We start from the raw sequence: 27,410 nt of genomic DNA, 5'->3' as shown, positions 1-27,410 counted from the left end.
CACTTAGAAAACTGCTCCTGCCTGCAGCGTCCTCAGTGGCAGGCAGAACAAATCCAGCCTCCATGCCTGCAGTTGCAACCCACTCCACAGTGCACTAGCAGATAAGCCTCAACCTGTGCCCTTAAAAATGCTCTGAACCACAAACTTGCCCATAGAGCAGCTCCTCATGCAGCAGGAGGTTAAAAATACAGCTTCTGAGAAACCAGACCGCAAGACATCAGGGCTCGACTTGTCACAAGACACCAGATCAGCAATGGAGATGGAGGGAAGCCACTGCTGAAGCTGCTTATCCCTGCTCAGTCCAAGGAAAGATGACCTTTGGTTTGAGACTGCAGAAAAGCTGACAAAAGGGAAGGTGGAAGTGGTAATACAGCAAGCTAGCGTCGTCCCTGCCAAGCTGCATCAGGTCAGTCCTGTTGTAGGCCTGTTTCGAAGCTAGTCCTGCACACTAATTGCTCTCATCAGCTGGTCTCCCCTCCTCTCCCCATCTGCCCCTTCAATCACAGCCATGGTGGGATCCATTCACCTAAACACATACAAGGAATAAAACATCCAACAAAGGAAGAGTTACAGCTTTCCTCTCATCTCCCTCTTCCATCATTATTGCCACTGAAGGGCCATTTTATCACTTGCAGCTGCGGTCATTCAGCGACAACCTGCTGTGCTCAGAGGCAGATGAGACCTGCACATTTGATCTGCATTAAGCCTGTTTCATGGCTTCACATTTCTAGGTACATTCCTAACAGCAGCACCAACAACCAAATCTTTTCATCCCTCCAACTACTCGGTAGCTCCTGTGAAATCTGTCATTTATCTTTCACATCAGGCTTTTTTTGGTTCAGCATCAGTTAGCAATCTGTGCCCCAAATCCATCAGCCCCAAACAAGAGCCAGCACTTCTCCAGCTCCTCCTGGACAACAACAAAATCCCCATCTTTACACCAGCAATGTTTATTAGCAGAATTGCTTTCCATTCCCTTAAGACATGAGGTGCAAATTAACCAGCTCTTCACACATACTAGCTAAGAAACACAACACTTCGCTCTCAGGTGCAATGAGCCCTCAGTTGTATCCATCTTTGGGGGGACTCTTTCAGAACAAGGCAGCTGTTCAGCCTTGTTTGGTTTAGGATGCTCATTTGGCACATAAAGCAAGGGGAAAAGAAATGAAAGCCTAAACAGTATCCTATGATAACTTTGCTGTAGAAGCTCCCAGATTTTTGAAGATCCCAGAATAGGACACAGTAGGCAAGTCCATCTGCTTACTAGAAAACCAAAGCCCTGCTGTAGATAGCAGTGGGGAGAGCAGGCATGGGAAAAGTGAACAGTACAGATTCTGAAAAACCATGCCAAGTCAAAAGATTTTCTCTGCATAAGACACAGTGGCTTAGATTAATAACAGAAGAGAAGCTGCCTCCTATACTCAACCTATGCTGTTCAGTTCTATCAACCTGAAGAACCTTAGCTCCGCAGAGTCCTTCTGCCTACTTCTTTTGGGGGTGCCAAAGTATAAAGCAAGCCCAGAACTGCCTCGTACCCTGCAATCTAGCCAAAGTCCCCAGAACAGGGCCAAACATTTCTAGGGCCTCTGGCAGAGGGCTGTCAGTTCATGGCATCTCTCCCCCATGGGTGCTGGGCTCTTATATTTCATTTTCAGCCTTCTAGCAAGCAAGAAAACAAGGGAGTCTCCAGAAAACAAATACAGTTGGAAATGCCCAGATGATTAAAACCTAAACTCCTACAGCAACCAGCTGGTGACCAGCTCAGTCCCTGCACCAGGAACATGTCAATTGTAAATAATTAAAAGGTAACAGGAAGGAGACACTGAAGTATTAAGCAGTTTTCTCTCTAGGTATCTGGAGGTTTCTATTGCTGCCAATCACCCCCTTCAGATTGTCTTTTCTGCCAGCCATCCCAGCCCTTACACTAGCATGTGAGCTCAGGTTAAAATTTGCAAGTAAACTAATTAAGCCCGGTTATGCCTCTGCAAGCAAAAGCCAAAAATACCAGCAAAACCCAGCTCTAATTTTTAACTGACTTGGAAGCATAACCTCAAACTGCTGGAGAGTGAAAATTCACACAGGTCAGCTGTCAGCTCTAGCCATGCCAGGAAAAAGACACGGATATGAAGAGCAATTGCAGTAGCTGCCTTGTGGATAGCCTTTCCTCTGCTTGTGATATAGTCATTCACAGAGGGGGATGCATCTGAGGATGCAGGGTTCAAAAGATAACTGGAAATAAGGTTCTAGCTCCAACCCAGCAAACAGATAATTTTCAAACAGATGAGACTGAGATGTTGCATCTTTATGCTTTATTAGACTCTCAGGGCACAATATTGCTGGTGAGGCTAAGGCAGCCTCCCTTCCAAATAAGCACAACCTGGCTTGTTTGGTCCAGCACACAGAGAGCATTATGCCATGAGGTAGCAAAGGGTCCTTTTTATGTCTGCTCTTCACACCTACCTTCAGTGGACTTTCTGGAAACAATGAAAAGGTCTATAGCACAATTTAACACTTTGTCAGATGCATCTTTGTTGGAAGAGTCAGTCTGGCCTGGCATGCTTGGAGGGGTAAAGGAAGAGAGCACCACAAAGGATTTACCACAGATGTTCAGAGATGTATGTTTTATACAATACCACGTATATGCACATTTATATTATGAATAGTTTGCAATGAGGGAACTGAACTTTGATAACTAGGGGACAGAGAGAGACTTTGTGACATCCCAGCTGAGCTACTTCACACATGCATCATCACTCCTGTAGCAAGGAGAGATGCAAGTTGCTGACACCACAGGGAGGAATGTGAGAAACTGCGCGCTTCTGCACTCAGTTACACAAAATTACTAAACAGAAAGATGACACATTGTGAATATACAGGAAAATGTGGCTTGGTGTCTATTTTCCCAGTCCACAAATTACACACCACTACTCTATGCAGACTGTGAAGGCATCCACACTCAGCTTCCACATGCTATTGAAATCAAACATGAGAAGATGTGTAATCATGCCACCTGAAGGGGAGACCAGAGAAATCCCCAGTAGTACTCAGCCTTGCTTCAAAAATCCTCACAGAACCAGGCTTCTTGGGCTCTTCAGTGCATGGACAACATCAGTATTAGGTAGGAGGGTAAAGAAATACGGTCTGTGAAATTAAGTTACAGGGCAGAGGAGTTCTTTCCTACTGCACTCCTTATCTCCCAAGGCAAATATCCTGAGTCTTACCACCTGCTCTTCCATCTGATCTGCAAGCTCAAGGGCTGGATTTGTTCTTTCAAACTCAGGAGAGAAAAATTCAAACAGCAGCAGCACCCCTCTGCCCCGTTTTACCCTATCGAGTTCAACAAATGCTCACTCACCCCTCTTCTGCATAAAGATGAAAAGGTCATCCAGGAACTCTTTCCGTTCAGGATCACTATCCAGTTCATAGAGCTGGGGATAAAAATAAAAATGAAGGCACAGTCTACAATGAGACAGAAAATAAAGTAATAGTATTAGCTTCTTCCAATGGGTGATCCGCTGTTTGTACTGGAGGGGTGAAAGGCAGCCGCAGGCAAAGAGGCAAACCAAGGAAGAATTCCTGAGCAATTTGGTGGACAAGGCTGCAGTGATAGTTTGAAGAGCCTCGTTATGGCTTGCCTTGCTCAGCCCCTCAGTAACTCATCCAGGCACAGAAGAGACTGGCACCCTGAGGGGAACAGGATTCAACTCAGTTAACAGCACTACTACAGAGCAGGGTTTGAAACCACCTGGAAGCAAAGGGGAGAGAAAGTATTAAGACAAGCTGGAAAGAAAGACAAGACAACCAAAAGGAAGGTGACAGTGGTTCAGGACAGATTAGTGGTCCGTACCTTTAAGGCACCAGGGAGGTAAACTTCTCTGCAGCTTCCCCTAGCCTCATGATTCCCTCCTTCAGGGGTTGTCACATAAGTGACAAACTCCAAGTCCCTTGAAGGAGGACACGAAAGGATAGAGCCATCCTGTAACTACTAATGCCTGGCAGGACAGGCTCCTCTAAAATAAGCCAAAAAGCCTTAAAAAATATCAGAAACCAGCCTGGAACCAATTTTCTGCAGAAATAATTTTACCAAAAGGCTTAAAAACCCAAGCACTTAAAATAAAGTTCCATGGGCAGCTTATTCCAAAGGAGAGGCACTGTATGCTACCATTATCCACTGATTTTTCAGAAGGGACAGGCACGAATGTCATCTTACAACTACCTCTTGAACAGAAAAATCTAATTTTCACCTATCAAGAAGCCTGTGAGGCCACAAAGTGACAGGCTGAAAGGGCCGAAGTCAGCCTCTCACTGAGATACAGGAGGATATAGAACAAGACAGAAGACAATGCTCTACATGAAGAATTCAATTCCTTCTCTCATTTGCATTGAGGAAGAAACCTGCATTACTCCAGGGAATTTTTTGCTGGTTGTAGCTACTCTTGTGGAGCAGCTCAATGGAAAAGCAAATATTCATTGGGCAATATGTATTTCAGTCTCTCCGTAGGTGCTGCTAGCTACTTGGTATTCATCTAGCCTAAAAGAAGAGGGTCTTTTTGGGCTCATTTCCTGTGAAGCTCTGCACTTTCTCACCACTGAGCTCTGGGAAGAAAGCACACCAGTGTATTTGCAGAGCAATTAGCTGCACCCTTTCAGAAAGAGCCAGCTTAGTTTAAAATGAATTCCTCTGGCTGATGTGACACACAGCTGTCACATTCAAATCCACGACCACAGTGCTAATCAGGTTCAAGAAACAAAATACTCTTCTCCCAGCTGAAGAAAGCATTGACTAAGATTTTAAATGTCAAAAGTTTGGTGATTAAGTTTTAGTTCAAACTATATTCCAGTGACCAAAGGCAACAAAACAGCCCCAAATAGATGGTTTGTAGGCAGAGGGCTGTAGGACAAAGCAGTTTTCTTACAAGTTCACTGTAGAGGAATAGTGAGGGCTCCGTAGTCACCCTCTGTCACAGATCAGGGGAAGAATTCCCCAAAGTTACCCCTTCCCCCAAATCCCCATGATCAGACTGACCTTGGCAAAGTCTCGTGAAATTTCTCTTCCTCGGCATCCATCACCTTCATCGCTCCAGGTCACGTTGCCGTTCTAGGGAGAGAGAAATGAAAGGGTGAAAGGATGGCCAGCGAAAGGCTTTGTGGACAATTCCAGAAAGCTTGCAAATGTGCATTTTTGGGCACAAACACATGCAAAAGCAGCTGCTGGCTTAGACCTAAAAGACTAGAAAGATGGGGACATTTGTGCATTTGTTACAGCACACTTTCCTGGAATCTCTGACACTCAGCCCAAAATGGGAAGTGGGATTTCACCTTCCAGGAGACTACTGAAGGTCGGGAAGTTTTTCAGTGCTAAGATTTTTCTTGCAGAATGTATCTCAAAAAAGCTATCTGATGCCAGGGAAAACCATTCCCGTGGAAAGTCCTCGACACCTTCACCAGCTGCCTTCCTTCATCTGCTAAACAGAAGTATACTACCCCCCCCCCCCACCTCGCAGCAGGTGCTTTGGTGTAATAAGGTCCAGCACCTAAACAGAGAGGTGCTGCTTTTGCTCTCCATGTCCATCTTTTTACCAAGTGTACATCCCAGAGCCCCTAGTGAAAGACTCAGGTGTTATCCAGGCATCCTTCCTTTCTGTTCGCCAGGTGACACCGAACACACTTGGAAATGCCCTTCTGTCCTCCCCCACTTGCCTACAAAACCAAAACCAGAGTATGCCAAAGAAAGAGGGAAATAATCCCACTGGAAAGCCTCTTGCCAAGCCAGGACCCTTACTCCTGGATCTGGATTTTCGCCACAGAAATGGAAAGCTCAGCTTTGCTGGATTAAGGTTCATTCTTCTTATGCATTAGAAGGATTACTCTAGTTAGGCCTATTCAACTTGGTAAACCATCATCCTGAAATGATCACTGGGGCTGGAAACCAGCAGAGGTAGCCTCTGGCTGTACAGCAGGATCAAGACCAGAAGAATGATTCTGAAAAACTGTCCAAGTATCTTTAAACCATAAATTTCATAAACCTCCAGTACAGCAAGTGCTCCAGAGCCACTCAAGGAAAGACAACAGCCAAATCCATCTGGCAAGGTAGCTTGGACTACCCTGTCCTGATAAACACACAGCATCCTAATGCAGATAGAAAAGCATTGAGGATAGCAAGAGGTTTCAGCACAAAAAAAAAAAGGCAAAAAAAAAAAAAAGCATGTGAATTAGAGAGGTGGTCCAATCTCTGAAATCTTGGAGTCATCTGGTTGTGACACATACATTGAATTAGAAAGATGAATAGCTCTTGTCAAGGCCAGGCAAAGCTACATTTGCCCCTTTAAAAAACACTGCAGTGATCTGCCCTAATGCCTGCTGATTTAGTTTGAGCCAGTAATTCCTGCTGGAAAGTCAATTATCCAGTGAGTCCCATCAACTGAAAGATATTTAATGGGGGATTATTGCCACTTCTGTTATGTCAGCTGTTTATTACAGCAGATCAATTCCCAGCCCTCTCTAGGAAGAGATCTGAAGACCAGTTTTGTTCACAGGAGGATTCATCTGGGTGTCCTTTCCTAGCAGACATTAAAACCACAGGTTTTTTGCTAATTACGGTAACATCCAGCTGCTCCTAAAGCCTCACTGATTGTTAACTCAGATCAACAAACCTATCTGAACAGTCAGAATAAGAGACAGTCTCTTCAGAAGGCAGCAGCTACTTCCCATCCTCAACTTCACACACTCCAAGGCAAGATGATTTGTAGAGGGCTGAGCTGCTTTCTTCCCAAGTTTGTATTTGGTTATAAATCCAGAGGGCAAAACTGCTCATGGTGTTAAACTGGGTGCTCCAAGAAGCAAAACACTTGCTTTCATAGGCAACTTTGGTCATGCTGAGAGCTTATTCCGCTAGATTTGAGGACAGGAAAGAGAAGGGGGCTTAAAGGAGACAATTCTCTACTGCCAGTGGGTTTGAACTTGGTAAAATTTCCAGGAACAGAACTTCACATGGGATTAAAGACTCTTTAGAAGTTATTTTACTTGTTCCATTTGAAGAAAAAGGGTAATTAGAAAAGAATGACAAGATTAAGGTTTGATACAGAGAATAAGCAGAATATATGCACCCTGCTTCCCACACCTACATCCTGAGATGCTCGAGAGCACCGAAGTAATTATCCCCCACACCTCGCTAGTGAAAAGGAGCTTAAAGCTAGTTGAAGGCATCAGTGTTTTGCCATATGTCCAGAAAATTGGCAGAGATGGATATCACCTGGCATGACACAGAGTGATCTAAGGTGAGAGACACTGGACAGCATTAGCATTTCCTCCCGCAATAGCTGTAAAGGTTTAAAGCCAGTTACCACTCCCCATGTTAAGCTATCAGAAGAGATAAGAGTGCTTCTCATCCACCTCGGTGCAAGCGGCAGCTGCCACGATGTAAATCAGCAAGGGTGCACTGAAACAACACATGGGCTGCGGAGACATGAGGACAGAGCACAGGTTTGTTTTGGGTAGCAGAGTTAGCAAAGTCTCAGGCTAGCATGAAATGTCAGCTCAGCAGCTGGGGAATAAAGCCTTATTTATTCAGAGAACAGAGTACAAGCACCGACAGGCACTTTCCCAGGCCTCAGCTTTGATCTTGAGGGACTATTCTGCTCACCAAAACCTTTGGGTTTGTGCCAAGGCTACAACCAAAGATACCAAATATTGGCAGCTGTCAGAACAGCGACTCAAGCACAACTGGAACAGGTAAATCAGTAAAGAGGCCACGAAGCTACTAAAGCAAGAGGTGCTCCATATGCAGAATAAACTACATTTTGCACAGCAAGAGAGCTCAGCAGGAGCTTTGGTATCAAGCTTCCTTTCCATTTCTCCTAGGAAAACAAAGCTACCCTATGCTGAGAAGCTGTCCTCTGTATGAACAGCAGGAACCTGAGAAATCAATATATCCTCACAAGTCATTAAAAGACCTTTGTATAAGTCAGGCAATAGTAGCAGGAAGGAAAAAACACTGTTCAGAGAGGCAGGTCATTCTCTGGGGACAGTCCTGCCTCTCCCTCCACCCATTTGTATCAAGGGAATTTGCTGATGTTTGACAAACAGCCCTTGCATTACCACGGGCAAGAATTTATCTGGTTTCTTGCAGAAAAAGGTGGCAGAAGTGGCACTGGCAGTGCTTGAGCCCCCCGATGCAAAGCCTGAGTGGGAAGGCAAAAGTGTTGGGAAGGGCTGGCCACCTTCACGAGCTGCTGGCAGAGCCAGGGAGCGTCCCCTGTGCTGCAGACACCTCAGGGGTGTCATCAGAGCCCCCCCAGACCGCCCCCTCCCCAAGAGGCTGTGAGCCTGGCTTCAGAAGCAATTACATCTGGAGCTATTTTAGGATTACTCCCTAACCACCTGGAATATCTTATTAGAAGGAAGCTCAGATGTCCAGAGCAATTTTGGTTTCCAATCCCACATTCAAGAGCCAGAGTTAACCCTGAGTTGCCAAGCAGAGAGAAAAGGAGATGACAAACACTTTCGTGCTTCATCCAGCCCATTCTTTTGAGGACAAAAACCTTACAAATAAGCTGCCTCAATCCCTCCCTGCAGGACACCCACCTCTCAAATATTACCATCTCACATGTCTGTCCCTCCCAGAGATTAGAGAACTAATCAAAACTCTGTGCTTAATAAAAAAAGTGAAGTATTAAGGCAAACAGAACAGCATCTCATCTTCTCCTCCAGTTTTGCCTGCACAAATTGTAGTTAGTGTGCAAACAGGGACATTGATGAGAAATTGGAAATGCTCCTTTTCCAGGTCACTGCTTTCTCCCCCACCCCAGTTTCATACAGCTGTTTGAGAGGGGCTCAGCTAAAGCCAGATGAGGTTTTACCAGACTACAAAGTTGTACTCAAATGGCAAACTCTGAACTGGAGAGAGCCAACTAGAGCTTTAATATGTAAAAGAAAAAAGAAAACTTCTGGCACGAAACTCAAATCATTCTGCACCTCCTTACTGCAGACCTCCAGTTTTGACAGTGGTTTTAGGCCAGAAATCTGCTGAAATATCCACTGAGGGACAAGGCTAAATGTTGCAGTGAAAAAGAAAGCCCCTCCCCTACCCCATGGGTTAACTGAAAGCACTGAGTCAATGAAAAGGTACAGGGGCAGCAATTTCAGGATTATCAGAGAATCCACAGAAATTCCTTTTGTGGGTAGAGTTAAGCCTTAGGAAGTGAAACAGATGCTATTATAAAGAAAACTGTTGTACTACAAAACGCTGATAAGATCAGGACTACTGCCCTGAGCTGCAAGTTCTCAAGCATGGAGAACCAAGTCATAATTACTGCATGCACAAGCTGCCTGGTAAAGCTCTGCTGAAATTGGAATAAACCCTTCCCAGTCTTACTAATAACAGAGCTCAATTCAATATCTACAAGCTTCAAAGGCAGGTTTTGAAAACATTTTAGTGATTTCAGGAATGGCAGGGAGGATGGGGAAGGAAAGAATAAGAATGGACTGAAGTTAACAGATTAATTACCTTTTTTTATTAAGTTTCTTTATGGGCTCCCATGACCTAGTGACTGCAGCACCAACACAATTCTTTGAAAAACAGGAATCTGCTTCCTTATCCTTAAGGAAAAGTTGGGCTCTTTGTGAATGACTCCTATTCACAAATACTCACAGGAATTAACTAAAACGTAAGTGACAAGAAGATTTGTTCAGTGCTGTATGGCTGTGGGAAGAGAAATTCTCACTGCCACATGAGAGAGTCTCAGATTTACCCTGAAGTGAGAAAAACAGAAGCGTTAAGAATACAACACATTTGAGCTCTTTCCACCTACTGTCTCCAGTGTTAGCTAGAATTTCTATAAATTGGCACCAAAGGAGACAAGCTGCAACTATTCCTAAAGATAAATTTAGCACCTGAACAAATCCTAAAATGAGAAGTATCTTCTCCAGGATATAAATGAGCTCCTCGCTCTGCTCCTTCGCTCTGCCTCCAGATATAGCACAGTCACTGCAATATAACATAGCCTTGATGAAGCCTGTGGAATTGCCTCTTGAGATGAAGATCTGGGGGAATTCTCTGATGTCTAATACAAGTTGTTTGTAGGCTGCTGCCTACAGTCATCACAAGCAGTTTCTTGGTTCTCCTCTCCCATGCATTATTTGGTATATTAAACAAAAAGGTGATTTTGTTGCTCCAGCCACTGATGCTGCACTTTAAGTTACAGATCAATATGACCACCAAGTTAGGTGCTACAGCAGAAGCAGACTGTCACAGGCATGAAGACTTCACCAAAACAAACCTAAACCATAAACTTCAAAGAGAAGCAGTAATTGGCAATTTAAGAATTAAAATCTGTTCTTTGGGAAAACAGCTTTCAGTAAAAAAGAAACCAAATATCTAACATCATAGCTATTAATGAAGTATTCTCCTCTCACTACATCATAAAAAGAAAAATACCCAGTGACCCACATAAGGCATGAAAAATCCAACCTTTGGATTGGGCCCTGGATATCTGAAATAACTAGGAGGCAAAAAATGCACCATGTGAAATGCAACTTTTTTTATTCCTGGGACCTTCACCCCCTCTGGATTAATGAGTATCTCCTGAGCAATACCTCAATACACACACCACTTGAGGCACATACTTAAGGTTATGGAATCTCAGCCACTCATTCCTAGACCCTAGAGCAAAAGCAAAGTAATTATTTTAAGCTGACTTACTTTAATAAACACCATGACCTTTTTAAAAGTTTAGGTCAGGATTTTCAGGAGTGACTCGTGATTTCTGAGAATCTAACATGAGACATCCCCAAAAACCAGACCACAAACCACTCTCTGAAAGTCAGACAGCTGCTTTATGGAGACTTACCTTGCTGCATTTAAGAAGGCATTAAGTATCAGCTGATGCCTGAAAACCTTGGCTTTATTTTTACATTCCACAAAGGAATGCACGTACTAATGTGCGTGCTGTAGTAACAGCCTGACTAAATTGCTCATGCTAGTGCTGCATGCCAGCCTTGAGTGGAGAAGGAGTAAGCAGCACCACCAAGACGGCGGCTGTGGTCCTGCCTTTCCTACACAGCTCTCCCTGGTAACCAGAGACATCACCAAGCAATGTGAAAACCCACGGGATGAGGACCCACACCCAACCATCTGCTAAAAGCAACATTTTCACCCAAGGAATTAAAAACTCATTTTTCTTCAGAGACAGGCAGCTCACAACGCCCTTTTTGAGGGCGGCTGCGGGAGACTACAGCTGTCGGAGCCGTGATGGATTTGCAGGGGATTCGAGCAAGTCCGAGGAGCAAGCGAGCTGAGCACACACACACACACACCACCACCCACCCCCGGCTCTTCTTTCGGGACTGCAACTCCCTGACAAGCAACTCCACTCCCTTGTTGTTTTGTGCTGACAGGATTCCCACCGCCCCTGTGTCATAAGCTGAGCCAGCTCTTTTGTCTGCCAGCTTGTTCTACAATTATTTACTTGGCTGTCCAGGACTGAACAGAATGGGGCTTCATCTTGCTGGTAGCTTCCATCTTTCTGCCATCTTCATGCCACATACCTTCCAGGCAATCTTAGCCTTACACTTTCAAGATACATTTTTCTCCAATGGCATCACTTTCAGAAGAACAATCCACACTTGAAAGAAGAAATTGAAATGACTTTTCCCCCCCCTCTTCTGCAAGCAACAGCCATTATGCATACCACAAATACTCACAGAGCAGAGCTAGCTGGGAGCAGTGTATACTAACTGGTTATTAGCCTCCATATCTGAACAGACGCTAAAAAAAAAGGCAAGTTCAAGAATCATTTCAAAAACAAACTGGAGAATGCAGGCACTTCTGCATTTGATCCTGTTTTTTCTGCCCAACACAACCATTTTAGACAAAGACAGAAGAAAAAGCCCAGTATCTTTAAAGTATGCCTTTGAAATGAAAAATTTCAAGCTAGGCTCACACTGGGGCAGCGTGCTACCATTTAGCATACAGAATTATGCGGACAGTCCACAGTTGCTCACACATTTCTGCCCCTTTGCAATCATGCCAGCTAACAGTTCTTCCTGTCTGCTCACCCAGTTTATTCCTACCTCCACACAGCCCCCTGCTCACCAGCTCTGAACTGGTATAGTGGAGTTAAATTTTTACTCCCTGGTATGCAGACTTCACTGGTGAATGCAAACAAGCTGATCTGCAATATTTACCCTACTCAAGGTGAATATACTGCACCCGCATCACTAATATTGGGCACTTCAACATGGCCTTTTGAGCACGCCATAGCACCTTAATAACATCGTTCACCAGCATGACTACGAATATAAGCTATGCCTTGCTGGGGCAGACCATCTAGCCCAGTACTCCATCTTCAATGACAGTACCAGGAGACAGTATTTCAGGACAACATGGGAACCTGCCATACTTTCCCACCATCCAGAACTGTTGTAGCACAGCACATCCCTGATATTCCTTTATAATCCATTCCTTAACTTGATGTCCATGAATTCCTCTAATTCCTTTCTTTACTGCTGTACTGTCTGCCTCCCCAGCAGTGAAACAGATTACTTTAACACAGAAGCAAGAGAGTTTTTCTTTTAGTTTTGCTTCCTGGTGAAGCTTTGTGCACTTTGGCTTCCAGAATAAGTTGGCCTGAAATCAAAGCTGCAACCTACTACCAAAAGACTTGATTACTGCTGAAGTGGGCCAAAGTAACTGGGTAAGTATTAGTGCACAGTATGCCAACTGTAAAACAGTTTTGGGTTTTTTGTTTGTGTGTTTTTTGCTATTCCACATCAGCTAAGACCAGATCTGGCACATTTAAGGTTATTTGTCTTCCCAGAACAGGGCAAATGACCTAGGAATCAAGCCTATTAATTAAGATTCACAGGACTCTCACAAGATAAGCAAGTATTGGAAAGAAGCACAATGACATGCTTATTAGCACCGGCTGAGCTAGAAATAAAAACAGCCAAAGACTAATGCTAAGTTTATTGGTGTTTTTTTAGAAAGTGATCCCCCTAACACCAGAGTCCTGCCTACTATTCTCCACCCAGAGAACTGAAAGAGGAAGTTTTTGCCAGTCACTCCCAATCCAGTAAATTCTGAAGCAAATTCTCTAGTGACTGTCCCCTGAGCGACATACCCACTTCATTTCCCTACAGCAGCTTGAGTAGCTCTTTTTTTCAGCCCAACCCCTCTTGAGAGGCAAGCACAGAGAAAACACAGCAGCAACTGGTTGCCTGCTGCATCCCATGCACCAGGGCTGCTTTGCTAGCATGCTTTATAGCACCAATAGTACAAATGCCATTCACCTGGCAATTTAGAGGAGTTCCTCGCACAAGCCTTGGTGAAGAAACACCAAATTGGTACAGTTTTGCAGGAGCAGCTGGGCAGGAGCCTACAGGCCACACTAAATGGAATGGGAAAAGAAATAAAGCTTGCTGAGCTTTAGCAGTTCCTCCTCAACCTGCTGCCTGTGACAGCATAAAACAAATCATCTTATGCATGTGACCAACAGCTAAGAGGAGAGCCTGCCCTGAGCATCCACAGCAACCGTTCAAACACCTCTGGTTCACCAGCCACCACAAAGCAGCTCCAGCTTTTTTACTTCACAGGGTTTGCAGGAGGGAAAGAAAAACCAGCTCTGTTTTTGCCCATACAAGGTTTCTTACCGCAAAGAACTATCTGAAGCAAAACCTAACCCTCTTTGCACTCAGGCTAACATCTGCAGAAAAGGACAATTAAGTCCAGCTTTTTTTCTTTATTTAAACCGTGTCATCCTTTGGCTCAATTTCAATGCACATAAATGCTGTAAACCTCTCCGAAAGTCTGCTTGAGTTAGGTCTGTAACAAAAGAGCACACAAGTGCTACATCAACTGAAATACCCACTTAGAACAAAGAACAGAAATCTTGATCCTCTGGCATTTATCTACAAGGACTAGTAATTCTTCATTCAGACATAGAATTAACCTCCTACCAAAACCAAGCAGGAGCAAGTTAGCTCCTTCCTTCCCACACATGAAATACAAAGTGGCTCTGCTTACTCACAGGATCAGTGGCAGGACATGCACTCTTCGCTGCCTGCCTGCACCACCAACCAGAAATCTAGCCCCAGTTGCAGCATCCCAGAGGTCTGACACAAAGGCGTTATAGATGTCTTACGTGAAATAACTTGAGTGAGACATTAGCAGGCAAGTGTCTGCACCAAAAATAAATATAACACCAGCCTGTTCCATTCTGAATGGCACAGCAGCAGTGAGATAGAAGATAACCAAGCCAAAGATCAAACCTCTACCTCCCCACAAAGGTTCTGACAGGTTGGGGTTTCTATATTATTAGCTGAAAATCTGTATCTGTAAAGCAAATCAAGCTCTTGCGAAATCTCTTTATAAAAGGATAAACCTGGAAGTGTACACCAGGGAAGCATCGCTCTGCACGTGCCTGGTTCTCGCACTCTTTCCAAAGCACTTGCAAACAGCCAGTGCTTGTAACAGGACACTGGGCTAAAGAAATCCTCAGTCTGACTGAATATGGTCATTCTTATTCAGAAGGAAGTAATGTTAACACTGACCTGTTTGAGCTGCTCATCCAACCGCCAGTTCTGGCGTCCAGACGGGGAACCGGAATATGGTTGCTTAGTAGTGTCTTTACCCTGTTCTTCTTTGCCCTGTTGTCCCCGCTGGTGCCCTGAAGCCGGAAGAGGATTAGAGGTAGAGGCCACTCTTTGGTTGTGATGGGCAACTTTGGGAGCATGAAAATATTTCAGAGCAGAGCAGGTTTCTTTCCCAGTCACATTAGCACCATCCTCAAGATCTCCACCTTCCAAACCCCCTTCCTCCTCCTCCTCCTCCTCTTCCTCGTCTTCTTCCTCCTCCTCTTCTGGCTCCGAATTCATGCTGCTCTGATCAAAAGCCCGCGTAGCTCCGGCTGCAGGTGGGCCTCTGGCCAAGGGACCAACAGCAGAGCCACCCGAAGCCCTGCCAGATGTGGCTGCTAGGACAGCCTGCTGCACAGCCAGCTGCTGAGTGTAGAGCAGCTGGGCTTCTCTCATCTGCCTCTGCTGTCTCTCCCTGGAATCCATCTGCAGAGGCGCTTGCTGCTTCTGCTGCTGCTTCTGCAGCTGCTCGACCACAGCTTCCAGCTTCATCCCGCAGTTTGCATGGCTGGGAAAAGAGGGGGGCGTTTTTGACTTTATCTGGCAGGGTTCAAGCCCCGACCTTGGGAGACTGTCAGAATCTGAAAGATAGACAAATATTTGTCCGTATGAATATAAAATGCTTTCATCTTTTCCCCAGGAAGAGGATAAATAGAGTGCAAAGCCAATACTCTTTCCTGTGCAGGAGACCGTGAAACAATCAGCTTCATGTTTAACAGCCTCAGGCTCAAACTTGCATTCAATTTTCAGACTGTTTAATTGTATTTTCAAGCTGAACACATTCGCTATAACCTCAGTTTCGTATACCCCAAAGACAGCATCTGAAATGCCTTTGTCCACGGTCCCAACAGTTCATTTTTCTGTCAGAATCCTTCCACACTTCCTAAATAATTACTTTTGAAATGTTAGGTTTAACATCTAGGGTTTGGTGCTTCTGAAAATACTACCTTAAAAGGAGACAGTCAGGGTGATAAGCTTGACCATATTTCTATTAAAAAATGGGCAGTAATTTATCACACAACAGTCATCTCTAAATTCTTTTCCTTACATTACTAAATTCTTTACACTTTATATGTCTGCCTTTAAAAACCCCCTATATTCAGCCATTATTTTGCCCCAGGAGAGCGAGACAAGACCACTGTAGCCTGAAACAGACCGCTGAGCGCCAAGCAACTCCTGCCTCTGGTTCCCAGTGCATCTCAAGCCCCGGCCATGGCCTCCCTTCGATTTTCCCAGCCGAAGGACAGCCTTTCCTAGCTCTCCATTTTGACCTGCAGCAAGCCCATGCTGAGCCAGCACTAGCCTCCTCTTGAGCAAAGACCAACAGAAGAGACCGCAGTCAGAAATACCACTCTGATCTAGAGTAAATCCTAGAAAGATGACTACGCCTGTAATCCCCAACCATTAAAATCAGCATGTATATTTTGGACTTTGTGTCACAAACTGGACCTGTTGACAAAGATGGTCCTTCTCAGCTTTTTTTATGTAAAAAGATGCTTAAACAGGTCTCGCTTGCTGCCCTTCAAGGTTCATTGATATCAAAATACAGTCGGCTTGGAGAAACAAAGGAAAGGCCAACTACAAACAAGCTACAGAGTCTCCTGGCCACCTCCCACCACCCTGTTTACAACCAGCACTGTGCTATTAAAGCCACATACTTGAAAAAAGAGACTATTTCGCTAACACACATTTTCAAAACAGACACAGTTCTGTTCTAAAACGACAAATAACCTACCAGACACCAGTTTTAAAAGTGAAAGACAACTTCGAGCATCCTTAGCACAACTCCAAGTCTTCCTCTAAGGTTGTCAGACGCTCTCTCGTACAGAGCGCCCTCGAGCTACGATGCCCAACTAATTTTTCCTCTGCAAACTCTTCCCTGTGCTAAATAACAGCCCATCACCAAAATGAAAAGCCTGGCTGGTGCATTTGCATTTTTATCTAGCAGGCAGCAGCATAGCTTTAGCTTGCAAATGAAACAATATAAAGTGGATTAGTGGTTTGAATGTCAGGAGCAATAATGCATTACCTGGCAGCTGAAAAGAGTCTTAGACTCCTTCGGCAGGCACAATACACCATCTGGCCAAGCTCCACACACACCCTCCTCTGGTAAAGCAACAATGAACTGGTGCCGGTGTTGCAACAGCAACCATAAACCAGGCTAGAGAACCTACAGCCCACACCTTGCTGTATATTGTTGCACCTGAGGCACGGGTGAGGTGTCACCTCTCTTGCCTGGGGGACATTCAGCAGGGCGTGCAGTTAATACATGCCTCGGGTACATTAACGATAATAAATGACCTGATACTCGGTTAACATGCCGAGCAAACACACCTCAGGTGCAGCAACACCCTGGTATGCAGCGCCCGCGTATTTCCTGGAGTTCAGGTACAATAGCGTGTGGCAGGTTTCGGCAGGATTTATGCGCGGCTGCCGAGGGTTTTCATCAGAGCCCAGCTCAAACCTCGCAAGCCTCCAAAAAGATGAATTTTGGATACGGGGAACATGCCCTCAGCAAGTATCGATGTTAGTGTGGAGAGGCACAGCCAACTTTACGGCGAGTTTTAAGTCAATGAGGGGACGCGTTTCTCACAGCAAATAATTAAGTCACAATATCGGGACAGAGTTTAAGATCACAACTGCAACTAGACTAATTAATAACATTAAACCGCTCCAGGTTTTAACATCCATTTTACCCCTCAGCATGGATATTTGCTTACTTTCCGCGTCTCTCCCAACCCAGGCAGCGAAAGGATTCAGTTCAACCTTCAGGTCCTCACGCACCAGCCTTTGTGCAGCTTTTAATCCCTGGGAGAGCCCTTTAATTAAAGAAGCCCCTTGATCTGAATTTTTATCTAGCGTAATTAGGAAAACGCCTGCCTCTGCGCCAGCAGCGCTTGGAAAGAGGTTTTTCCAAGCGGAAACCACCTGAAAGAGTTAAAGGGTGAGATGAGCAGCCTCCCGGCCCCGAGGAAGGGAGAGGTCTCCCGGGGTGGTAAACAACTCCATTAACGCCCCCCCCCCCCCCCGGTTTTACCGGAGACCTCCCCTAAGCAACACTAACCCCCCCCCGCCAAGGGAACCTACCCGCGAAAGGGCGGCTGTACCCGCCCCCCCCCCAAAAACCGGACCAAAGAAGCCGGTGAGCTCCAACCCACCCCCTCCACGCTTCGGTACCGGCCCCCCGGGTACAGGCCTGGCCCCAGGAACCACAACCCCGCGGCCCCCCCCGCCGCCATTTCCCCGGTAGCGCCCCCTCCCTCCTCACCCCCCCCCCCCCACTTTTCCTCAGCCTTCCCCTCCCCTTTTCCTCAGCCCCCCCACCGGGGCCGTTACCTCCCGCGGGCCCCGGGAGCGGGTCGCTGCCGGCCGTGCGCGGCCGCCTCGGCTCCGCCCGCAGCGCAACCTCTTTCCTTTCCTTTTTCCTTTTCCCCCCCCACCCCCCCCCCCCGCCGCACACGCACACACACACACACAACCCCACACCGCCCCTCCTCGGCTCAGGCCGGAAACGGGGGCGGGGGAGGCGGTACCCCAGCAACGGAAGTGCCCGCCTTACTTCCGGGTACGGCCTCACGGCAACGGAAGAAGCGAACAGCGACAGCTCCCCCCCCCCCCCGCACCCGGAAACGGCTTGAGAAGGGGGAGGAGGAAAAGGAGGGCGGGGCTGGACCGGGAGCCAATTAAATAGCGAAGCGAGAGGCGGGTTCGGGGGGGGTGGGCGGGGCGGGCTAGAAAAGGGCGCGCGCGGGGGGGTGGGCCCGGCAGTCGCTGAGGAGGGCTGAGGGAGCGCGCGCAGGTGAGGGCTGAGGTGGCGGCTGCCAGCCTCTCCCCCCCCTCCCCCCCCCGGGCTTTTCTCCTCCATCCTTTCGGGTCTTCTGGGGGTTTTCACTGTCTATTCGGACCCCGGGAGGGAAAGGGGAAGGGGTTTTTTTTTGTGTTAGGGCTTTTGTTTCCCTCAGGTCTGTGGTAAAGGTGTATTTTTTTGGGTGGGGGTAGGGGAGTGAGTGTCTGTGTTGGGGGTCCCTGCTGCTTAGTACCTATCGGTCTACCTCAGGTCCCTGGGGAGGGAGTGGGAAGGGTCTGTGCTTGTCTTTCTGTCTTCTCTATATATGTGTGTGCTTTGGGGGAAATAAATAAATATTATGCCTGCCTGGCACCTCTTCTCCACTTAGGCCCTGAGGACTCTGTGGGGGCAAACTTTCAGGATTTCTCCATATCCCCTCTTGCCTTAGATCCCTCAGTACTGCTGTTGGGGCTCCCTAGTGCATTAAATCCTCTGGGGCGCATAGCACATGGGGGCAAGTGTCAGGGCTCCTTGCTGTTCCTGCTGTGTTCCCTCTGAGGAGGGACTCTGACACCTCCGTGTTCCTACTCACCTCAGGCCTGGTCAGCATGGCGGATGAGGAGATCGCTGCCCTTGTGGTGGACAATGGCTCTGGCATGTGCAAGGCAGGCTTTGCAGGGGACGATGCCCCCCGTGCTGTGTTTCCCTCCATTGTGGGACGTCCCCGGCATCAGGGTGTCATGGTGGGCATGGGGCAGAAGGACAGCTATGTGGGGGATGAGGCCCAGAGCAAGAGGGGCATCCTCACCCTGAAGTACCCCATTGAGCATGGCATCGTCACCAACTGGGATGACATGGAGAAGATCTGGCACCACACCTTCTACAATGAGCTGCGTGTTGCCCCAGAGGAGCACCCCGTCCTGCTCACTGAGGCCCCCCTAAACCCAAAGGCCAACCGAGAGAAGATGACCCAGATCATGTTCGAGACCTTCAACACCCCAGCTATGTATGTAGCCATCCAGGCTGTGCTGTCCCTCTATGCCTCTGGCCGCACCACTGGCATTGTCATGGACTCTGGGGATGGCGTCACCCACACCGTGCCCATCTATGAAGGCTACGCACTGCCCCACGCTATCCTGCGTCTTGACTTGGCTGGCCGCGACCTGACTGACTACCTCATGAAGATCCTCACTGAGCGGGGCTACAGCTTCACCACCACGGCTGAGAGAGAGATTGTGCGGGACATCAAGGAGAAGCTCTGCTACGTTGCGCTGGACTTTGAGCAGGAGATGGCCACGGCGGCCTCGTCCTCCTCCCTGGAGAAGAGCTACGAGCTGCCCGACGGGCAGGTGATCACCATCGGGAACGAGCGTTTCCGATGCCCTGAGGCCATATTCCAGCCCTCCTTCCTGGGCATGGAGTCCTGCGGCATCCACGAGACCACCTTCAACTCCATCATGAAGTGCGACGTGGACATCCGGAAGGACCTGTATGCCAACACCGTGCTGTCAGGGGGTACCACCATGTACCCCGGCATCGCTGACAGGATGCAGAAGGAAATCACGGCCCTGGCACCCAGCACCATGAAGATCAAGATTATTGCCCCGCCGGAGCGTAAATACTCTGTCTGGATCGGCGGCTCCATCCTGGCATCTCTCTCCACCTTCCAGCAGATGTGGATCAGCAAGCAGGAATATGATGAGTCCGGCCCCTCCATTGTCCATCGCAAGTGCTTCTAGAGGGACTGCTGGCAGTCACCTGAGGGCCGTCCTCGCTGGGACGTGTGCTGGGGCAACCTCCTCCTTCCACGTTGGACCAGAATTGTTCGACTGTTACTTATTTTATCCCTTAACTAGTTATGTCAAGGTACCGAGTAGTGACACGTGCATATTAATGGCCTGTTAGGCTGTAGTTCTCTCATGGCTGGCTAGCTGCTCTTCTTCCTCATGGCTCTCTGGGGTTTGGAAGTAGATGGAGGGCTGTTCACTTTTCCTGTGTAACACGGGTAGGATGACACTAAAGTTAGACTTGTAACCTTGCAGTTTGTCACGGCTGGCTCCTTTGTAGGAAAACAAATAAACTTCTTAGGCTTAAAAACTGTAAGGGGTTATTTTGCTTCCTTTCAGGGTGGGCTCTGGATCTCCCGGCTACAAAGAATTAGTGGTCAATATGTAGGTTTTTGGACCCAAACCTGCCTTCTAGCTGCCTGCTTAAAGCTTAGGAAACAAAATCTGGGGTAAACGCTGTACAAACAGCGTCGGGGCACCATTTAAAGCTGCCGTGCGTGGTGCAGACCCATTTTAAGAGCTGTCGGGGAGGAAGGCTTGACCGGTATGTGGCCCTCGCCGCCGCCTTGTACTTTCATGGTAACTGGGCTTTTTTTAGAACGCGAACGGCTCTTCTTGTCGGAAAAAAAGTTGGTGCCTTGGCACAGATTCTCTACCGCGGAGTCGCCCAGCGGTAACGCACCGCCTCCCTCTGGCGGGACTCCGTTTCCCAGGGTGCAGCGCGCAGCCGCGCAGCACTTCCGCTTCCGGCGCGCCCCGGGGATGTGGGTAGAGCGGAGCTGAGGGGCGGTCGGGGGTTTGGGGGGCCTGGGGGGGTGGGGGTCTGGCACTGCTGGGACCCATCGCTGAACAGCCACGGGCGTCTTGCCCCGCATGCCCCCTCTGCTCCACCGTTTCTGTGCCGGGAAACGGGGCTTTCGGGGGGTGGAGGGTGGCCCGGTGGGGGGTGTACCCGCCAGGAGAACCGGGCTGGGCCTTGCTCTTGGCATCTCTTCTTCCTCGGCTGAGTGTTGAAGCTAGCAGCGGTGTTTCTGCCTTCCCTGTAGCTTCAGACACAGCTTAAGACCGAGGTAGGAGCCTAAAAAACACGGCTGTGTGTTGGTCAGGCCTCCTGTTAATTTTCCGTGTGCGTCCCAGCAAGGATGAGGCCTCTGAATTTATAAGGCGTTTGTCTGGTTAACGGAGAGTCTCACTTCGGCTGGTTTTCCTCCCTTTCCAGAGCTTTGCGGGTCTTAGGTTGGCTTAGGTTCAGTGAGAAGGCTGAAATGTCCCTGCCGGAGTGGCACATCGCGGTGAAGCTGGCGGATCAGCCGCTGGCTCCCAAATCCATCTTACGTTTGCCGGAGACAGAGCTGGGAGAATGCCCGCTCGGTGGATGCAGCATCTCGTACCTCAAGCAGCTCATCACCGGCAAGCTGCAGGAGTCTGTCCCAGACCCTGAGCTCATCGGTAGGTGCCTGCGTGGGTCGTGTCAAAGTCCTACCGCTTGGGGCCACCCTCTTCCTCCTTCTGTTAGTGGTGTTGGGCTGGTGGGAAGACTTGGCACAACCAGATAGCATGGCGTGGGAGCTCAAAGCACGCTCCAGAGACTCTGCTGTGCCGTAGTGGTCTTGGGACCTTGTGATTTGGATGGTTTGTTCTGCATTTGCTTGGGATCACAGTGCTCCTGCAGCATCAGTGCCCTTGTTAAGAAACCTTCCGACTTGCTAATACCAATGTGTCCTTGTGAGATCTCTTATGAGAACTGAGAGAGGTCAGCTCCTCTAAAGGAGGTGGCAAAGTCACATTCTGTGAGTCTCGGCTCCACAATGCCCTCCATGAATCTCAGCTCCATAATTTCCCTGTGTTACAGAGTCCCTGTGCTGCTGACCAGGTGAAGCAGCTGCACATGTGGAGCAATAACCCCCAGGCAGTCCTCACTTAAAGACCCCAGGCCCTTTCTGAGTGTGCCATAGCTGTTTATCTTTAGATGTTTCTCTCTCCTAGATCTGATCTACTGTGGCCGTAAGCTGAGGGATGACCAGACGCTTGATTTTTATGGTATCCAGTCTGGCTCCACTGTTCATGTCCTGCGCAAGTCCTGGCCTGAGCCTGATCAGAAGCCAGGTGAGGCGGAGGCAGTGTGGGTTACTGCTTGGATCTCCTCGGGATGTGTTTGGTGTGGGGCTCTTGTGACTGAGGAACAGCTTCTCTTGTGATTTGTTTCTGTGAGGCTGATGTGAGGTTTGGAGGAGGAATTGATTGATATGTTTGTGTGGGAACGCTCTACCTCTAACAGCAGTAAATGAGTGTTATGTTTTCTCGCTGATGGAAGAGTTCAGGAATAAGCTATGTAATGTGGAGAGCGAGTATCCTTTCCTTAATTGACTGTGACCAATTTTAGGGTGTTGCCAGAGAACCAGGAACAAAGCGACTGGTTACTCAGCTTGAGGGATGAGCAGGCTTGCGTGCGTTCCTAATCTGTCTGACTGTAGAATAAGATGGGTTGGTTTAGAGTTGTTACTTTAATACAGCTCCTTTTGTAGGTGTAGGATACATCTATATCTGGAAGCTGAGAGTGCAGTTGTTACGCCGTGGTAAATGTACTGAGACATTCACAATCATTAGTCTGTGCCCTTCTTCTCTGAGTTAGCTGAATCCAGGGGCATTGAAGAATCACTACTGCTACTGCAGCATGGAAGTCCCAGTGGCATGCAGAATGGCTATTAAAGCTGACAGAGGGAGAACCACATTTTGTTCTGTTGTTTTTTCTCCCTCAGAGCCTGTGGATAAGGTGGCAGCAGTACGGGAGTTCCGGGTCCTTCACACTGCCCTGCACAGCAGTCCTGCCTACAGAGACGCAGTGAGTAGGGCTTCATACTGTGCTGTCTGGGTGTCTTTTGTCTGTCCCCTCTTTGTGAAGAGACTCCCATGGTGGAGCCTTGTTGTGCAATGCTGCTGTTCTCTAATTTCTCCGACAGGTCTTCAAAATGCTGGGGAACAAGGAGTCGCTGGATCAGATCATTGTAGCTACTCCCGGCCTCAGCAGCGACCCTGTTGCTTTGGGTGAGTCCAGGTGTGATCCAGAGGATCTGAGGAAAGCCAAATAAAGATAGCCCGTGTTTAATTCCTGACACAGGGACGGGAGAGTTCACTTTCTCTAGAGAAAGTGCCTTGTCAGTCCCTTTGTGGAGCATAAAAGTCGGTCCCTACTCAGGGGTCAGAGCTGTCCTCCGTTGGTAACGTTTGGGGATGGATGCTGGCTTTGAAAGGATTAGGCAACATGGAGCCCAGAGGAGAGCAGTGGGGATGGATGCTTTCACCCTGCCGCAAAGTGTTACAAAAATGTTCATTAAATCTAGCTTGCTTGTTCTGGCCTGGGATGCTACTAGCCTTTTTGGCACATTGCTGTGAGGCAGGTGGAATATGGGATGTGGTCACAGCCGGGCTGGAGTGAGCTGGGTGCCAGATTTGATCCTGCCCTTAAGGTGGAGCTGTCCGTGCTGGAGCACAGCCTGTGGGATCTGCTGGGAAAGCCCCATCCCTTGGGTGTGTGGCTGTGATCAAGAGTCTCTCCAGGAAGACGTAAAAGGCTTCAGAGAGAACAATAATAGAGTTTTTATGGTGTCTGCTAGTGACTCAGTTCCTGAAAAACAATTTATTCTTCTGTTTTTTCCCATGACTCTTGTTTGAGTGGCTCCTGTTTCTTGTATCCTGTCTCTTACTTGTCACGTTTCCTGATCCCTTCCAGGAGTCCTACAGGACAAGGATCTCTTTTCAGTGTTTGCAGACCCCAACATGCTGGACACGTAAGTTCACATAAGCTGGTGCAGTGACTAAGCAATGCCTTTGTTGCACTGTTGTATAGACTGCTTCTCTCTGTGTGGGAGAAAGAGTTCTGCTCCTGCCTGCCAGTACAGGTACACCAGGCCAGAGACTCAGGATAGGACACTTCCTCCTCAGCAGCAGGAAAGAGGGAGCTGATACTTTGATACACATCTACCTCCACTGTTGGATTAAACCAAAGGATATTTAGTGAGAGACAGGGCCATCGTTGCCTCCAGATAGTGGGTTCAAGCCTGGATCTGGTTGCTCACAGCAAAGTTGCTCCCCTGAGAGCATATGGGAGATGTTTACCATGGGAGGGTCAACATGGTATCAAGGAGCTCCAGCTTCTTCAGCTGCGTGGAGCAATGTGGGGAGGTGTGTGTTTCTGGACAGCCAAAGGCAGTGGTGTTGGTGCAGCCAGTGGGGATGGCTATGCCATAAGTTCTTTGTCAATATTGAGCTGCTGATGTCTTAGTTTCCCTGTGTACAGTATTCATCCTTCTGCTCTTTCTCTCCAGGCTAATCCCAGCTCACCCTGCGCTTGTGAATGCCATTGTCCTTGTTCTGCACTCAGTGGCTGGCAGCACCCCTCTCCCAGCCCCAGAGACGTCCTCCCGAGGCATGTCCTCCGGCTCCTACCGGGACATGCCAGGTACATTCAGCCACACAGATGAGTGGGGAACCTGCAGAAATGATGCACTGCAGGATTTACAGGCAAATTTGTGCTGTACTGACAGAGTCATCCCCAGGCTGGAAGGAAAAGAGGTTTGGGTTCCTGAGCTAGAAACATGCACTGTGGTTTGAGAGATTCTGCACTGTGTGAGACTCATCTGGGGCACTTTGGCCTCAGGACCTCTCCCAACCAAGTGTGTATAATGACTGTTGGTAGCAGAGTGCTGTGGCCTCTGTTTTGTGCAAATGATGGGCCTGACCTGTCTTCCACTGACCTGCTGCATGTGAACTTGTTGGTGCTGCGGCCTCTGTCCTAACCAGTGCGTTAGGACAGCTGGGGCTGAGCCTGGCTGCATGGCCAAGGACTCCACGGGATTCTTATCTGGTGCCTAATTCTGACCAGCACCCTGTTTTCTACATCTCTTGATTCTCTTTTTCTGTTGGCAGGTGGCTTTCTGTTTGAAGGTCTCTCTGATGATGAAGACGACTTCCACCAGGTAAGTGGCCAGGTCAGGTGGAATGGCAGTTTGGGACTTGCAATACGGGTTTAAGTTTTCTCTCTTCCCGTCTCATGAGTGGCACGAGCTGTTCTGGTCCTAGGGATATTGTGGAGACAAACATTGTGGCGTGCTTGGGTGCTGTTCATGTTAGTATTTTCTTGAGTGCTGAGGTAAGGTCACAACAGAAGAATGCAGAAGCACTACTTGGAACTGCACTTGTCCTGAGAGTAAACACCTTCATAGCTAAATTGATGCAGAGATAGTTGTGCACAGATAAGCATGGCTGAGAAGCATGGGAGTGTTGGTTCCTGCCCTCCTTCTGTGATGTAAGAAGGTTTTCCTCTCCAAAGGACAAAGTATTTTGTAAGAGAAATTGCATGTTTAGGCTGAAAAAGTGCCTGTCAACAGCTAACTGTTTTGTTACAGTCTAGTAATACTTTGTCTTTAAGCTGATGGATGGTACATTAACATCTTCTGCAGTTTTGTAATAGCTGAGTTTGTGGAAAAAAGCACATCCCATTCTGTCATGTTTATTTTTTAAAAGTTCTCCACTTGTGAGTTTTAAGTATTGTAGGAAAGAAATCCCTGGGAATGAGCACATGAGCCAGATTTTACTGGGACATGGACACCAGCATCAGAGGTGGGTTTTTTGTTGTTGTTGTTGTTGTTGTTGTTGTTTTGGGGTTTTTTTTTCCTCCACGCAGAGCACAAGATCTACACCATCCAGCAGCACTTCTGGTTCCCGCCCAGCTTCCCTTGGCTATGCTGGGGCTGCTGGACCCCGGCCGATCACGCAGAGCGAGCTGGCAACCGCGCTGGCACTGGCAAGCACCCCAGAGAGCAGCTCCCACACACCCACGCCTGGCACCCAGGTACAATGGCAGTGCAGCAGCTAGGGAGATCCTCCTGGGCTGTAAAACCAGTGCTTGACTGAGTGCAAGCCCCACTCAGGTCTGGGGGCCCTTGCTGCTTTATTTTCTTATGGCTGAGTTCTCCATACAGTCTCAAGGAGGCGTGATGGTGGGGTGCAGCAGGCGTTGCTCTGTGCTGGCTCTGGTTCCTGTGACAAGTGTTCTCCTGATCCATGTACAACTTGTTTCCTCCTAGGGTCACTCCTCTGGGACCTCCCCAATGTCATCCAGTGTCCAGTCAGGAACACCCATCACCAATGACCTCTTCAGCCAGGCCTTGCAGCATGCCCTGCAGGCCTCAGGGCAGCCCAGCCTGCAGGTCAGTGTCACAGCCTTTTCCTTCAGGAGCCTGTGAAAGCCCCGTACCGCATTGAGTGTTGCAGGGTGGAGGTGGTTCTTCCAGTTGCCTCCTGTGGCAGCACATTAAGCTGAAAGGGACATCACTGGAGAAGCGCTTCTTGCAGGAGGCATGATAGACCTAAGCAAAAGTACTGGGAGGGTGGGCTGGTGGATTTGGGGAGTTTGCAGCAAGACTTTGAGCTTTCCAGATCTGTTTGCACACTTGGCATTGCACTTGTGAGCTAGAGAGAAGTGGGAGAATGCAGTGTGGAAGAGTGGGCTGTGGAGAAGGCTGTTTTGTCTCTGCTTGGACTCTTGTACCTACCCTTAGCTGCCTTTGTTTCCTGTCTGTAGAGCCAGTGGCAACCACAGCTTCAGCAGCTGCGAGACATGGGCATACACGATGATGAGCTAAGTCTCCGAGCCCTGCAGGCCACTGGAGGGGACATTCAGGCTGCCCTGGAGCTCATCTTTGCTGGTGGGGCTCCCTAGCTTTTTGGGCAGGAGAGGCTGGACTGGTGAGTTGCACTGAGGCAGCTGTGACATTCCTTGGTCTGGGACTTGGCCCTGAAACTCTTCTCTGCACTGGGGTTCCTCTTTCCAGCATGGAGCAGTTGGGGTGGCTGCTCCTTTCCTTGCAGGTGGGCAGTGCACTCCTGTTTGAGAGCACTAACCATGCTGAGGGCAGCTCCTCCAGATCCAGATACCTCTCTCCAATCTCCTCCTCCTGGCCACCAGAGACAAGACCTCAGAACTTTGTCCAGCATGGAGAAAGAGGTGGCTCTGTGTTGGAGAGATGCGGCACCTATGGTTCCGCAGTCTTAGATCCGTCAACACATTTTCCTGCCTGTTCTTCCATTCCTGCCCACCTGACATGCCTCAGTCTATCTTGTTTTGCTGTTGTGGTCCCGCTGTGTTTAACTGTATTAAATGGACTATATTCACTTGCCTGTTGTTTGGATTGTGATCTGTCCTG

The 27,410-nt window shown here is 48.2% G+C and overlaps 3 protein-coding genes across 8 annotated transcripts in view; 2 read left to right on the top strand and 1 right to left on the bottom strand.

The window, feature by feature from the left end:
- The window catches only part of ARID3B (AT-rich interaction domain 3B), a 37,152-nt gene extending 19,090 nt beyond the window's left edge, over positions 1–18,062 (bottom strand). For 2 of the 4 annotated variants that reach the window (XM_069797827.1, XM_069797831.1), the window contains exons 1-5: positions 17,968–18,058; positions 17,352–17,559; positions 14,548–15,212; positions 5,027–5,098; positions 3,356–3,428 (exon numbers count right to left, since the gene is read on the bottom strand). In XM_069797827.1, coding sequence (XP_069653928.1) covers positions 3,356–3,428; positions 5,027–5,098; positions 14,548–15,123 — 721 coding nt within the window. In that variant the 5' untranslated portion in view covers positions 15,124–15,212; positions 17,352–17,559; positions 17,968–18,058. The other 2 variants (XM_069797828.1, XM_069797829.1) reach the window with 2 other exon arrangements.
- Positions 18,063–18,343: 281 nt separating this feature from the next.
- Positions 18,344–20,521, top strand: LOC104312470 (actin, cytoplasmic type 5). Its single transcript, XM_069797826.1, has 2 exons — positions 18,344–18,430; positions 19,016–20,521. The coding sequence occupies exon 2, from the start codon at positions 19,027–19,029 to the stop codon at positions 20,155–20,157; it is 1,131 nt and encodes a 376-aa protein (XP_069653927.1). The 5' UTR covers positions 18,344–18,430; positions 19,016–19,026; the 3' UTR covers positions 20,158–20,521.
- Positions 20,522–20,948: 427 nt separating this feature from the next.
- UBL7 (ubiquitin like 7) lies at positions 20,949–27,382 on the top strand. 3 transcript variants are annotated; one of them, XM_069797824.1, is made up of 12 exons: positions 20,949–20,969; positions 21,425–21,654; positions 22,192–22,311; positions 22,965–23,047; positions 23,166–23,250; positions 23,936–23,993; positions 24,531–24,664; positions 25,132–25,181; positions 25,889–26,056; positions 26,292–26,414; positions 26,789–26,952; positions 27,076–27,382. In XM_069797824.1, exons 2-11 carry the CDS (start codon positions 21,471–21,473, stop codon positions 26,924–26,926), a joined length of 1,143 nt encoding a protein of 380 aa, XP_069653925.1. In that variant the 5' UTR covers positions 20,949–20,969; positions 21,425–21,470; the 3' UTR covers positions 26,927–26,952; positions 27,076–27,382. The 3 variants fall into 3 exon arrangements, with proteins under 3 accessions (XP_069653925.1, XP_069653924.1, XP_009919023.2); XM_069797823.1 differs by having other exon boundaries at positions 26,789–27,382; XM_009920721.2 differs by lacking the exon at positions 20,949–20,969 and adding an exon at positions 21,030–21,275 and having other exon boundaries at positions 26,789–27,382.
- The last annotated feature ends 28 nt before the right edge of the window (positions 27,383–27,410 follow it).

This window comes from Haliaeetus albicilla, chromosome 12 (genome assembly GCF_947461875.1).
Source record: "Haliaeetus albicilla chromosome 12, bHalAlb1.1, whole genome shotgun sequence".
NCBI lineage: Eukaryota > Metazoa > Chordata > Aves > Accipitriformes > Accipitridae > Haliaeetus > Haliaeetus albicilla.
This window is presented reverse-complemented; position numbering and strand designations above follow the sequence as displayed.